This window comes from Zonotrichia leucophrys, chromosome 13 (genome assembly GCF_028769735.1).
Source record: "Zonotrichia leucophrys gambelii isolate GWCS_2022_RI chromosome 13, RI_Zleu_2.0, whole genome shotgun sequence".
NCBI lineage: Eukaryota > Metazoa > Chordata > Aves > Passeriformes > Passerellidae > Zonotrichia > Zonotrichia leucophrys.
In genome coordinates this window covers 43,139-58,131 of record NC_088183.1, presented here as the reverse complement: position 1 = coordinate 58,131, position 14,993 = coordinate 43,139, and the positions used below count along the sequence as shown (strand labels likewise).

The following is a 14,993-nucleotide window of genomic DNA, read 5'->3' as shown; positions in this document are numbered from 1 at the left end:
CTCTCCCCACCCACTTCAACTTTTTCCTAAAGACTCAACTTTACTCTCTTATCTCTGACTATTCTACCTCCTTCCTGCAGGGGGGATGATGGGGGTTGTGGTCAGTTCACAACACAGTGTCTGCTGCCCTTTCGTCCTCACACTTTCCTGCTGCTTCCTCTGTGTGGAGTTCCTCTCAGAGGATAGTGTCCTTCACAAATGGCTCTAACATGAGTTGTCTCCACGGGCTGCTCCAGTGTGGGTCCCCAGTGGGTAGTTTTTGCCAGAAAGTTTGCTTATAAGTGGGATTCTCCCTACGGCTTCTGCCAGAACCTACTGCAGCATGGGCTCTCCAGCAAATATCCCTCTGCTGCAGTGGATCCTCTGTAGACTGCAGGTGGATCTCTGCTTCACCGTGGTCCTCTACAGGTTGCAGGGGACAGCCTGCCTCACCATGCTCTTCAATGGGCTGCGAGCACCTCCTCCATCACTGGCCTTGGTGTATGCAGAGCTGTTTCTCTCCCTCCCTCCTGCCTGCCATCCGTGTGTTGTGTGTCCCTCTGTCTCTCTCTCTCTCTTTTTCTCTCTCCCTTTCTCTCTCTCTCACACACACACAGAGGCACGCATGCGTCAGCTGTGGAGAACTTTTTACCCTTTCTCATTATTACAGAGAAAGCTACCAGCATCAGTTGTGGGTTCAGCTTTTGCCAGTGATGGGTCTGTTGAGCCCGGTGGAACCATCTGTGTCCACCATGGGGCAGCTCCCAGCCTCCTCTGACAGAGCTTATACCTGCTGCCAACACCTTGCCATGGAGACCTAATGCACTTGCCTCGGCAAGTCTAATCCAACGCCACTTCTAAGGCAACTGCACATGGCATGGAACTGAAGTTTGCTTTGACTCTGGTTATTTGCTTGATGCACAAAAGCCAGACATGATGAAAACAGATTTGTGGTGTCTTTTATATGGTGGTAGCAGGAGTCTTGGCTCTCTTAAGAAAGTTTGGCTGCATATATAAGATAATTGGTTATGGTGGAGTAAGCATTCATCTTTGTATTCTCAGCCCGTGCTGGTATCTGGTGTCCATAAGAAGTTGAAGTCAGAACTTTGGAAACCAGAAGCTTTCAGCCTGGAATTTGGAGATCAAGATGTAGATTTGGTGAACTGCAGGAACTGTGCCATAATTTCAGACGTGAAAGTGCGTGACTTCTGGGATGGCTTTGAGATAATATCTAGTAAGTAATATTTATGGCTGACTAGTTTAACTGAGCAGTCTGTTTTGTTATCTTCAACTCTTAATTTTCCACCTATTTTCCTAAAAAATAAATGAAGAAAAAATCTGAATACCTATCAGTCTCATCCAAAGAAGCCATTGCTCCTTATATGTAGCACATCCTGGAAAATGCTTTATTGGAGATTAGGGCAGGACTGTCCAAGAGAACTGTCTGTACTGCACTGTGTTGGTGTGTATAACTTTCATGTGTCAAACTTTCATGGGAAATTGCCTGTTTGTTTGTTTGTTTGTTTTAACTTTTCCCAGTGAAATTAATCCTCAGTTACCATTTTTAAGAAAGTAAGTAATGTGTCTACCTTTGCTCTCCTTTCAACCTCAGTTTTTATTGTAAAACTAAAGGGAACCTGCTCTCCTAAAACAGATGGAGACTTTCGATATGAAAATTTGGATTTGGTGGAATACATCAGTCGAGTAAATCTGACATACAAATGCAAATTTATATCTATTATGAATAGCAATACTATATGTGTGCCTCACATGATAACACATTATTTAATGCTCAAGGTCTTTGAGAAAACCTTCTGTCAAGTGTGGATGGGGAAACTAACCAACTAAAATTTCTGAGGACAATATAGGTCAGGTTAAAGAGCTTCTGACAAGCTGAGTGCTCCATTTTAGATTGTATATGCCTAGATCTGAGTGGTCTTATGGTTACAGGTGTAAGTTCATTGCAGTATTGCTGATTTTCGAGTTGTGTATAAAATGTTTTCTGTATTTATTGCTGTGTGGATATTGCAGAAATGGTGAAGTGTTGGATGACTTAATGGAATGTTCATTCAACAGTCAACAAAATTATAGATTTGCAGACCAAGAATATTCCTTTCCTAGTAATTTTACAATCAATAAACTCCCTGCTTTTGACTTGTTTTTTTATATGGTTAGTACAGAGTGTTGTATTTTGTACTGTTAAATTTCATACTGGTTTTGTTATTAATCAGAATAAATGGCCTTGGAGGATATAATGGTGTGGTCTTTGTGTATTAACAGTAACTGGGAAAGTTCACAAACTCTTTACTTTTGTGCTGGGGTGATGAATGAAAATAGTGAATTTGTATGGGTCAAGTTATCTTTCAGAAATGTTACTTGCAGTTTGTCTCCAGACAGATATGCTTCTTTCAGCAAAATCACCTTTGGCTTTTCTTTTAGACAAAGCCTTTACCACACTGTACATGAGAAATATTAATTACCTAGGTTGGAAAACCTTATCACTCATGATAGTTTCTTTTAAATACATTTTATTTAGAGTTTCTTCAGCCATGTTCAGTCCCCAGTATAGAGGAATATTATTTGCTGCTAGTCCAGATATTTCATATTCTAATTCTTATGAAAACTGATGGTATATTACCTAATGTCTCTGACTTCTCTGCATTACATGAATTCTAAATTTTTTAAATATGTGGCTGGCTCCCGCCCTCACATTAAGTTATCAAGGAGATGTAGAACAGCCACTGACTTTGGAGGTGTTATTGAGATTATTCTATATGATACTTTAATTAATTTCAATCTTTTGCTGTTTCTTTTAATATTTTTGGGCTCAAAGTGGACTTTTGTTTTGATCCTTCTTACACCTGCTTTTCTTTGCTGGTATTTTCTGGGGTTTGTCCAGTCTCATGTAATTTGTCAGATCTGTATATTATCATCCAAGTAGTTCTTCACTCTGTCCTTTCTGAATAGCCTCCCTACAAACTGCTTCTTCTTTAGATCAAAGATCCTTCACGAATTCAAAATCTTGAATATGGGAAGTTGTGAAACATATTGAAATTCAAGTCCTTGAGCTTTTCAGTTCGCTCACTGAAAAATCTGTAGCTTATCAAAGTTTATCTTCAAATCAGTCACTTTTGTCACTACATATCTGCGGTTCTTAATTTCTTTTAATTTCAATAAAATATTTTTTTATATTGCAAACTCAGGCTGTCTTCTGTAGCCTGATGATATGTAACACAGGTGTGATTCACAGATCTCCAAGTCCTAATTTCTTAGATATGCTTTCTTTACCGATGCTGTCAGGAGCTCTGCTAGATCAGTTTGGCTGACAATTCTCAGTAAGGTAGGAAGCAGTGAAGGGTGTTACTCTCTGGGGAAATGGGGATGCTAAATTCTTAAGACTGCTGTACACCTAGTTTTTTAATTGGTGGCTTCATGTAGAGTTGTGAAAAATCTGGTAGAAGAAGGAGCTATGGTTTTCTCTAAATGTTACAGTGAGTTCTCTGCTACTTGCGTACCACTTCCAGATAGACTCTCTTAGCCCTAAGATCTGAGGTAGAACAGCAGTTATGGTCAGTACTGTCAGAGCGTACATCCACTGTTGCATACGTAATGCCATCTTTCTGTGCTGCTCGTTTTCTGTTTCCAGTCAGGACTTGTGTAAAACTCCTAAAGTAAAGAACAAATGTTTGGTTTTGGCACTCTGCTAATTTGAGTTCCTCCAGCAAATAAGAATTAAAGAAACCTAAAGGCTATCTTCCTTTGTGACCACCTGCTCTTTAGCTTTTTTGAATGTAGTGTACGATGGTTTCTTGCTTTACACTGAAGTTAGGACTGATTTCAGAACAAGAACCAATAACTTTAATTTTATAGAAGTACCACTTCTCTTGAAATTAATGATAACCTCCCATAAACTTTGGTAAAAGGAGAAGGAAGAATGTTTTGGAAAGGCTTTTGAAGCTGAATAAAAACTATTCTGAGACTTAGCAGCTGTGCAAGATCTGTCAAACTTCTGCTGTCAGTGATTATATCTGTGCATGTATACTTATATAGTTGTTAAACTGTTGTTTATCATACTATGATATTGCTTGGAAGCCCAAAACAAAACCAGGATCCATTTTGCTGTGCATTGTGAGAGGTACAAAAACCCTTGCAGCTTTAAAAAGGTAGTGGGCTGTGGTAAAAAGATACTGCATGAAGAAATCTTAATTTGTTTCTTGCAGAACGGCTCAGGTCAGATGATGGTCAGCCAATGGTACTAAAGTTAAAGGATTGGCCTCCAGGGGAGGACTTCAGAGATATGATGCCTACAAGGTAAGTAACCTTTAGTATCAGTGCTGACAGGACGGCTGTAGGTGCTACAGGAGGACAACCTGCCTTTGTCTGTCTTTATTCTCTAGGTTTGAGGACTTGATGGAAAATCTTCCTCTTCCTGAATATACCAAGAGAGATGGCAGACTGAATTTGGCTTCTAGGCTGCCAAGCTACTTTGTCCGTCCTGACTTGGGTCCTAAAATGTACAATGCGTATGGTATGTGAGTATAGGTCTGCAGATACTGGTTTTTGTGACTCTTTATTACACTGAGGGCAAATACAAGGCTGTGGCATTACACAAGGCTGTGGCTGTGGCAAAACACAGTGCTTATCCTAGAGCCTGCTGTTTCTTCTTTTTCATTTAGTCCTGCAAAACTATTCTTACATTAGCTCTCTCTGTCAGATGTGCCCTTTTCTGCCTTGTGTATCCAAGAGATGTACATACAGTAAGTTAGGTTTGCAAACAATTATTGATACATATAACAGGCATAATACCAATACAGGGTTCAAGGAAAAGTTAGTATGTTTTTGAGAGCAACTGAAGTATTTAAGAGGAAAATTACTCACCTTCTGGGGACTTTGACCTGTTTCTGGTCCGTTATGATAGGTACTGTTCAGTGAGTTGAGTTCCTAACTTCAGAAGCTTGTATTTTAAACAGAAAATAGATAAATGCGATGGTAATCCTGAAAACTCTTGTGGGCGTACTGTTACTGTTTGCTGATACAAAGATTTTTTTTTTTTTAATATATTTTGGTTCCATGCCATGTTCCTTGCTAGAGATGGTTAAGCAGAGGTAGAAAGAGAGGGTGCTTTTGAAAGGCCAGAGGAAAAAAAAGGGAACATGTTAATAAGAAGGTCAAAGAGTTAAGAAGCAAACATTTGAAATCTTTCTCCATTACTTACAGTCACTTGAGAGAGACATAAGTTCCTTCAATGTGCAAAGGTACAAGCACTTGAGTCTGCAGGTGTTTCTCCTTACTGAATTGTAATCTGAATTGTTAATGATGAGTTGATCACTAACTGCTGTGAATTCAGCTGGTCATGGATTTTGCAGCTAGTATGAGAAAATAAAAAACGGCTGGAGGCTTATACTTCTAACAGACCATTGACTTGCTGCACACAGTAGGATGCTAATGCCATTTAAAGCAGTTCTCTCTTGCCTCCAAGCATAGGAAGACTTGCTTTGTGCTTTTGATAGCTAAGTTCTCTAGTACAGGCTGTATAAAAGACTCTCAAAGAGAAAATTGTAAAGTACAAGTTACGGCTTTGGTGTTAAAATGCTTGTTTTCTCATGACTTGGGTAAGGTTTGCTTCTGTTTTCCTGTAAAATAAAAATACTAGTTATCAGTAAACTTTTTACTTACGCTACACGTGACATGAATATACCTGTTTCAGTTGCTCTTTGACTTTGGTTTCTGCTCTCATTGCCGTACAAAGTTAGCTGTTTAAACAGGTTTTTCAAGCTAGGTTATTTCTATAAGAGATTAGTCACAGAATTTTATTTTATTTTACACTCTGTTATAGGCTTAATTACTGCAGAAGACAGACGAGTTGGTACCACAAACCTGCACTTGGATGTGTCTGATGCTGTTAACGTCATGGTGTATGTTGGGATTCCCATTGGGGAAGGGAGCCATGATGATGGTAATGCTTAAGGAAAGCTGTTTTCTGTACACTAAAAATCAATTGTGTTTGTAAAAAGAGTATCTTTTATTGTTTAAGCTTGTCATTTCTATGATACATAATTCAAATATACAAGACAGTTTGCAACATTTGCAGCACATAATTAAAAGTGCAGTAATGCTTCATTAGTTTCCAACTGTGGGAGCAGCAGAGTTTTGTACCTAGAAATTAGGTACATTCCTGAAGAAAAGAGAAGAAAGAGTAGCTTACTCCCCTTTCTTCTCCTTGTGTTTAAATAATTGTAACTTAGTTTAAATTCAAGACTGAGCTTTGTGAACAGAGCTTTTTTAGCTGTCAATTGACACATTCACTGAATTCTGTTAAAATGAAGCTTGATGGGCTTAGGAAGGGCACTATATGATCAGTTGCAGTGTGACTGAATTTAGTAGCTCAAAATGCTCCTTCCTCTTCTCTGTGTCAAAACATGAGCAGTTCTTACATGGATTCCCCTTTCAGAGGTTCTGAAAACAATTGATGAGGGAGATGCTGATGATGTAACAAAGCAGCGAATCCATGAAGGAAGAGAGAAACCTGGAGCATTGTGGCACATCTATGCTGCCAAGGATGCTGAAAAGATACGGGAACTTCTCCGGAAGGTATGCTAGTTGCAAAGAAAGCTTAAGCTTACAGGGTTCCTTGACCAGCTTGCTTATAGCAGCTGAATGATTCAAATTGCTATCAACATCAAGTGTGTAGGTATTGCACTTCTGTCTTTGAGGGCACTGATAGTTACTATGTTCACAGGTTTGCAGCCTGGCCTGGAATCTTCATACTAATGCATGTTGCTGTTTAAGACCTAAATGACCTTGATGAAAATCATGTTCTACCTTGAAATAGTTTGTTAAATTTTTAGATACAGACCATTTTGTGAGCCAGCAATATCAAGGTGCTGTGTCATGGTTTCCTTCCACCCCATATCTTGGCCCTAGGTTGGAGAAGAACAAGGCCAAGAAAATCCTCCAGATCATGACCCCATTCATGACCAAAGCTGGTACTTGGACCAGACCTTACGTAAGAGACTATATGATGAGTATGGTGTGCAAGGCTGGGCAATAGTGCAGTTCCTTGGTGATGCCGTGTTCATTCCTGCAGGTGCTCCCCATCAGGTAACTATACCAACTATAGGCTATATTGACAGATAGAATTGAATTGGAGGCACAACAGCTGCAGTTTTAAAATAACTGGTAATTAATATTGCACACTTAAGGTTTCTTTTTCTACACATGCAGTTCTTACATTACTAAAAATCTGAATAATGTGTACATAACTGATGAAATTACAGGGGGAAAAAAACTGGGATGAATGGAGGGAAAGCATTTCTGTGTAGTGAAACTTCAGCCAAGGAAACCAAATTCAAAGGTTAAGAGAACTTGCTTTAGGGAACACTAATATATATGGGAGAACAGGAAACCTGTTAGATGTCGTGTATTTTTTTCTCATTTTACTATTAGATACAACTCTGTCAGTTTCTGCTTTCGATAAGTAAATGTAGCAGACCCCAAATATTGGGGGGGGGGGGGGTCTGGGGGTTTGGTTTTTGTTGTTGATGTTTCTTTTGGGTGTTGGGGTTTTATTTGTTTTGTTTTGTATGGTTTTTATTGTCTTTATATATCAGTCATTTGGTATGGATTTTTAGGTCCATAATTTGTACAGCTGCATTAAAGTGGCAGAAGATTTTGTATCTCCCGAACACGTGAAGCACTGCTTCCGTCTGACCCAGGAGTTCAGGCATCTGTCTAATACTCATACAAACCATGAGGATAAACTGCAGGTAACCTTTTTATGTCAGTAAACATTAAATACATCCTGTGTTTGGCCAGCTTACTTCAGTACTAGAAATGTATCTCTAAGGAAAGAGTAACAACTTCCCACAAATCTGGAGGTTCTCATTTGATAGGTATGTTACTTAAAATAAAGTACTTCTGTCTACAGTATTATGTAAACAAAAATTAGTAATAGACTTTTGCATTTCCAGAGAACTTTCCCCCATTAGATTAATGCACGCATTGGTGTTAATAAGCTTTTGAATGGCTGAATCCTAATGACAGCAGAGCAGACCAGAAGAAAAAAAAATCTTAAAAAGGAAAGAGAAGTGCTTTGTTTTGAAGAGAGATGGTTTTTTTGACCAAGTACTCTTATATTTGTTTCTTTATTGCCTAAAGGAAAACTCCTCTGAAAGCGAATGGCTTAATTAAGTCAGGGATATGGTTTAGTGATGGACTTGACATTGTTAGGTGTGTGGTTGGATTGGATGATCTTAAAGGTCTTATCCAACATATGTTAGTCCTAAAATTAAATGTGATTTGGTTTGAGGAACCATGACTGCTTCAGCTAATAATTATGCACAGAACATAATAGATACACAAGGACACTGGATGTAAGACAGTAAGTTGTACGGAGAGAAGACCATAGGATATTGTGTTGGATTTTGTCTAATGCTTCTGAAGCAACTTTAGTAACTGCTCTGTTTGCAGATTTTGTTGTCAGCATTTTTTGTGTATCAGTAATTACACGTATGTGAAAGGAAGGAGGGTGGAGATCTGAAGAATGATTGTCCTCATCAAAGTAAAGTATATGGTCACTCTCCAGAATGTCACCCAAGGATGTCAGAATCTACATTGTTAATTTTCTCATACCAATTCAGTGAAAGTTTGCTATAAATTTCTATGTGAATTTTCATGGGATTATAAAGGAAAGCAGAAGTATTATCAACTCTCATTCTGGCATCTAACACTGTGCCTCTTCAGCTGTGATGATACAAATGCAGAAATGTTTCTGTAAATTAAGAGGTTGCAAATGAATAATGCTTATTATTAAAAAAAAACCCCAAGAAAAGTGCAACTCATTAACCCTGTGAAAAGAAATACTGGTTTTATTTGTCTCCATCTTTTTTAAAAAATACTTTGTCATTTTTAATGTATATTTTTATATAAACCTCTGCCTATATTTTCATATATTAAAATACACAGAGACAATAACAGCTGCATAAATTATACCAAAAATGAGGTCACATGTACATCAGGAAAAGATGATGGTGCTTGCCAGTTAGTTGAGCAAGTGCAATTGAGCTACTCACTTAGGAGGTTGAAACTGTTCTGTTTAGCACCTGGAAACAGAATTCATATAAACTTAGATCAGAAAAAAATCAGAAACTAGACAGAACTTTGATTCTTAAATAGGTAACTGTGAAAAAGATAGCAGTGAGTACTAGTGGATTTCTCATCATGGGCTTGTCTTTCTGCAAGATTCACAAATTTGAAGTATTTCTAGCCACCATGCAAAGACAACAAGATGATTTGTTGCGTCATATTAGTTTTCATAGGATTAAACCATATAATTTTCTTGCAGCTTTTAGATTTGATTCATGTGAGTCACTAAGTGACTTCGATCACAATGACTTCTTCAAAATAAACAAATATATCTATATATATGTATGTGTGTGTATATATATATATATATATATATATATAATATAATGACTTCGTACTGCACTTCCTCCTAGCTCTCACAGGAGAAGGAATTATCTTAAAACAACACAAGTAAATATATGTTGCTGGGTGACCAGAAAATGAGTTAATAAATCAGTGCAAGTGTCTAAGATGCTTGTCATCTGTGACAGTTAAAATTTGTGCTGTTGGTATTCTGAAGCAAAATAGTATATATTTCATGTATACTGGCCAACTATTACAAATTCAGCTGCCAAAGCTGATTGCATAGCTATGTAAGACTCTGCTTGTTAGTCTGTAGAAGTTGATTTTTCTTTTTTCCTGTTGCAGGTGAAGAACATTATCTACCATGCAGTGAAAGATGCTGTTGGCACACTGAAAGCTCATGAATCTAAACTAGCTAGATCGTAGGAATTGCTAATTCCAAATGCCCTGTCAAGTAGGCCTATTGCTCACGGTATATACAGGGACTGCACACGACTGCCTCTGCAGGAGCAAAAGCTTCTCACTGGGAGCTGGTGTGGTCAGTATTACACTCTTCAGCCACTGTTTTCTACGCTGCCTCAACACCGAAGGTCTAATGGAAGGTCGCACTCTTAAATGCAGAATTCCAGATTCTAAAAGGTGCCATATCCCTTTCCTGTGGCCTTCGCAAATTGAGAGAACATGGAAACCACTTGGTGTTCCTGCATACTACGATCAAAAATGGTAGAAAGAGTGTGGATGGTTTTTTTCCCTCATGCCTACTTAGTCTCCACCAAGTTAGACAGAACGTGCTGGAGGTGGGTTGTCCTACTGCAGACTTGGTTGGTAACTGCTGAAAGAATGTGACCAACAGTAGCCCAACTGCAGAAATTCAAACAAACTCCCTGTGTGAGATACTGGCCAAGGAAAAGGATAAAGCTATTCTCTGCACTCCCATTCTTCTAGCTGTTTCTCTATACACTGTAGAGTTGCAGAACTAAAGGGAGAACCCACTGTTTTTTCCCCAGGGAGACTCCAGAAATAAAGAGAATTGTGTATTTAGTGAAAAAATAGGTTTGTAGTGAAACAGTTAATATTTCATGAAAGTAGATATTTTTAGTATTTTTGAAGTACCACAATTGTTCCTGGATTTTCAAGGAAAGGTGTATTACATTTAGTCTTCCTTTCAATAAAATCAAGAAGTGATTTTTAAAAAGCAGTCCAAAATAGCACAATAACAGCCAAAGGAGAATTGAATAGAAATTGACATCCCACCTCCCTTGCCCATATTACCTCACCTATTGTCCCCCCTCTCTCTGCGCCACCCTGCTTCCTCAGAATGAAAAGTAAAAAGGAGTATAAACTCTGTTCTCACAAGGAGATGTTGTACATCTCTCCCTGCACTGGTGACTGCAGGCAATATTCACCCAATACCAGTGCTACCTGAAAACATCTATAAAACATATATCCTTTCCAAAGTGAAGGAAAAGTTAACTTTTGGTGTCAACTTTGTCCAGAACTATTTTAAGTAAAATGTTCCTGCTTGATAGAACTGTATTCAGAATTTACTAATGTCCGCATTGATGCAATGGATTTCATTGTCCAGGTACATGGGGAAATGTATTGACCTTATCTCCAGCTGTACTGTAGTGCCACTTGCAGGCCTGTTAATATGTTCACGGTTATTTCATTTTTTAAAAAATAAAAGTCATTTACTGTAACAGCATGGGCAGTTTTTTTCATACCTGTACGCTGATCTTCCTGCCTTGAGGTTGTCTCAGCCTCTGCCTCTGGCAGTGTAGGCTGCCTGCTAATTTTGACCTGCTGTGCTTGGCCAAAAGGCTTATGTGGTTTAGCGTGGCATCCCAAGTATGTGCTGGGAGCACACCAAGCTGCCTGCTAATTATTGATTCTTCAAGGTAGTTTGGGTAGAGGATTTGTCTTGTCATAAAAAACATCTCGTGTACTGTGCTTCCCGTCTCTATCTTCCCAGCAGGTCCAGAGATGCTCTCTCCACTGGAGCTATGGATGGGGTGGTAAAAGTTCTGTGGTTTCTGACATTGGAGTTTGTGATGGCAGCAGCAGTTCTGTTCACTGACATGTGGCATTCTAGCAGCTTCTCAGTTTGGTTGTTAGGTGCAAAGTCCAGTCACAGGCTTTTGCTGCCTCATACCCTTGCAGCTATCCTGTGAATGTGGGCTAATTTATCTGCTGGAGATAAAAAGGGTTATTCCAGACACATGAATCCTTCAGCTTCACTGTATTCTGTTGCGTACAATTTCTTGTGCACATCTCTTGTACTCTGTGCATACGGATTAATTATAGCTGAGATGTTTCCCTCATTTCTGAATGTGTGTGTATAAGCATTAGAATTGGATAAAGATCAAAAAGGTAGAGACTTGGCTATATCTTAGTACAGTAGCATGAGTAATTTTGAATCCAGTGATCTACAATAAGGGTTTTGCGTCTCATTCTAAACCTTGGTTTAGTTTGAGTCTATCAAGTACTGCTTCTGTCTCTTGAATTTTCTTTTTTACTAATCATGGAGTACAATCAACCTTAAGTAATATTCAGCCAAAATCAGAGGGATTACTAAAATTAAGAAATACCATAGAATCATAAAATGGCCTACGTTGGAAGAGATCTCAAAGATCATCAAATTGTTCTGACGTATCATAGAGAGATTATACCACAATTAGCCAGCCAAAGTGGTTATAAAATTGACTTAAGATATAAAATCAGTAGTTTTTATCACAGTATTTTCTAGATCAAGATTTTAAGGGGCAGCTGGTATTTTACATAGAATGTAAGCAGAATAAAGCAGACATCATAAAAGTGTAGGGATTTTAGCAGAGGGAGAATAAAAATTTGAGTTACATGACAATATAGTTTGCTGCAGTCATCATACTTATTCTATCTAATGCTCTCTTGCCATTACTATATGGAGGGGCATGAGACAGTGGGCAGCACCATTTTTTAATATGGGCTTTAAACTCTGATATCTTTTAGCCAATGTCCTCTGTAACTACAGACAAGATGAAGCAAGAATTCAGGAATATATAGCTGTTGGCCTGACCTAGTGAATTTAGATTGCATTCACAATACTGAAAGTTGGTGTATACTCAACCGTGTAAAGGTGTAATGTCCCCATAATGTCCCCAGCCTGAAGATTTCACTTCTTTTCAACCAAAAGCCTCCCTTTTCTTGATAATGAATAAAAATGTAGCAGCATGCAACGTTCAATTTTACAAAACCTAAATCTTTATTCTGATGCAACTGTACCAGGCAACATAAATATAGGAAAAAAATAAGTACCTAACACATCTGAAGTTATGTTCCATGTGTTGTTTCTGTGAAAGATTCTTGGACAGCCTTTTGTAAAACCTGAACATGTGGAATCAGAATTGGAGCAGCGATGTTCGATGCTAAGCAGTAACTGGAATTTACCTACAATCCAAATAAGATAAAAGTTATGAGGCCTGAATATTATTTAAAACTATTGCTCCCCTGTATGTATAATTTCCTTTCTTCCTCACTCCTGACAGCCCTTTGATAGCTCAGATAGCTCTGAGCTTCTACAGTTGAGGTATTGGTTGAGGTGTATGACACACTAGTGATTTATTCATGTATCAACCACACCTTGTAAGCATTGATTCAGTGGAAAATGATTGTGAAGCTACACAGCATGTGAGTGAAGCATAGCATAGAAGAAGATGTTGACAGTGCATCTTTCCAGTTCTGGATACAGTAATGAATCTTATCTTCTGATTGTCAACTTCAGTGTTTCCCCAAACTTACCCCAATAGCTGGTATGCATGCCAATGCCTGCTTGTGTGTACTATCTTGCAGTGCATCTCAGAATCTAAAATCAGCCCACAGCTTCTTTCCTCTTAATTGGCAGTGTCTTAAAGATTCCTGTTCTCAACTTTTGAAAAAGAGCTGCATGTTCCCACCATGTATTTGAAAAACAACAAGGCAGAAATCATCTTACTTTTCTCTCCTATGTCCCTCACTCCCCTGCCTTGCAGGGGAGCTTTTTATTTATCTCTGCCTTTATATAGTCTAATAGGAAAATGGTAATATAAGTTTCAAGAGCTGGATACAACAAAATACAGCTGTTTCCTCTAGGAAGGTATCTTCTAAAAGAACAGCTTTCAGTCGCAAAGCAAAACTGTTAAAGAAATGTTCTCAGAACAATTTCCAGCTGTCATGTCCACGGTGTCATTTTTGTCTGTCAGCTTGCACTTTTTCTGTTTTCTCTACTTCTTTCAACTTTTGATACTCTTCCACTACAATCTGCACTTTTATGCTTCAGGGAGGGTTCCCATTGTGTTCTTCGACTTCACCTGTATTCCTAAGACCCATATTTAGTCTGCTAAACTTTTCCAGAGGGAATCCTATATTCTTGAGCCGTGATGAATTGCTGTTTCTTCATTACTGCAGCTTCTGCCTGAACCTCAGCTTCAGCAGGATCTCTGAATCTGACCTGGCATTTTTCTTAATGTAGCTTTGCTTAAGCTGCTTTATTCGAGGAACAGCTTATTTGATTTCCATGCTTTGTTGTTTAGCCATAGCAGATTGATAGATATTTGGTGACCTATTTGGACTATTTGTAGAACGCAAGTTTATCATGAGTTGTTTCAGGAGTAACACAGCTGCAGAAAAACCCCATACAGCCTTAATTTGAAAAAAGTGATGAATTGCTTTCCTGGTTAGGTCTTATTTACACAGACTTATACAATATTACTAATAATAAAGAGAATACTACTAATATTTTTATTTTCACTTAACCTGCAGCTGACTTTTATTGCAAAAATAGCCCTTAAACTACCAGTAATTTCTTCTTCTGGAAGGTCAGTTAATTAATTAATCTTTCATTTTTATTTATGATATGGGAAAAAATGAACAACTTATTGCTAAATGTAAATTGCCGGCTTAAAATATCTTTTCTGAAGTTGTTCTAAAGCGTAACATCCTACTAAACAGTGAGCTACAGGCACTACATTTACAACACCACCTTCTCTAATGATGTTGAGATTCTGTTGTTCTTACCACCATTTGTGTCTAACGCACTGTAGATTTTCATAATGCCCCATGGCACATTAAATAGCTTAAAACACTAAGGCATATTTTATTTAGGTGTAACTTACCCATGCTGCAGTTATCTAGCGCTCTCACACAATCATATGTGTTACTCACCAGATCTCTACATTTTCCCTCTTCTGTTTGCGTCTTCCACTCATCCAAGCATGAACAAATTACTCAAGTAACTGACCTGTTGCTGTGTTGATCACCAGTAGGAAACAGATGCAGTTAGAAATGTAGTCATTTTGTTGAAGGTTTTGCTTGTTATTTGGATGTGTGAAAGCAGATTCCTTTTATCCTATTAGCAAGTGAGTTATGCCATCAGTGGTGTAAATTGTGGAGTCCCTTATGCAATCATTTTGTGGCCATTCATATCCAAAAGCAGACTGTGATAAAATGTTCTTTGTTGCTGTCTGTAGAGACATTTGTGTTTTCATCTCTTGCATGTAATGGGAAGTTGCCAATGTTTTGTATTTGTCTCTTTGCTCATTATACTGAATTTCATGCATTCATGAGAAATTTTT

At 38.2% G+C, this 14,993-nt stretch overlaps 1 protein-coding gene across 1 annotated transcript in view; it reads left to right on the top strand.

Moving 5' to 3' along the window:
* KDM3B (lysine demethylase 3B) overlaps positions 1 to 11,110 on the top strand; it is a 48,098-nt gene extending 36,988 nt beyond the window's left edge. The window contains exons 17-24 of the mRNA XM_064724755.1: positions 1,042 to 1,213; positions 4,200 to 4,290; positions 4,377 to 4,507; positions 5,816 to 5,935; positions 6,431 to 6,570; positions 6,904 to 7,080; positions 7,611 to 7,745; positions 9,751 to 11,110. Of these exons, the coding sequence (XP_064580825.1) occupies positions 1,042 to 1,213; positions 4,200 to 4,290; positions 4,377 to 4,507; positions 5,816 to 5,935; positions 6,431 to 6,570; positions 6,904 to 7,080; positions 7,611 to 7,745; positions 9,751 to 9,831 (1,047 nt within the window). The 3' untranslated portion in view covers positions 9,832 to 11,110. The remainder of the gene's footprint in view (positions 1 to 1,041; positions 1,214 to 4,199; positions 4,291 to 4,376; positions 4,508 to 5,815; positions 5,936 to 6,430; positions 6,571 to 6,903; positions 7,081 to 7,610; positions 7,746 to 9,750) is intronic.
* Positions 11,111 to 14,993: the final 3,883 nt, after the last annotated feature.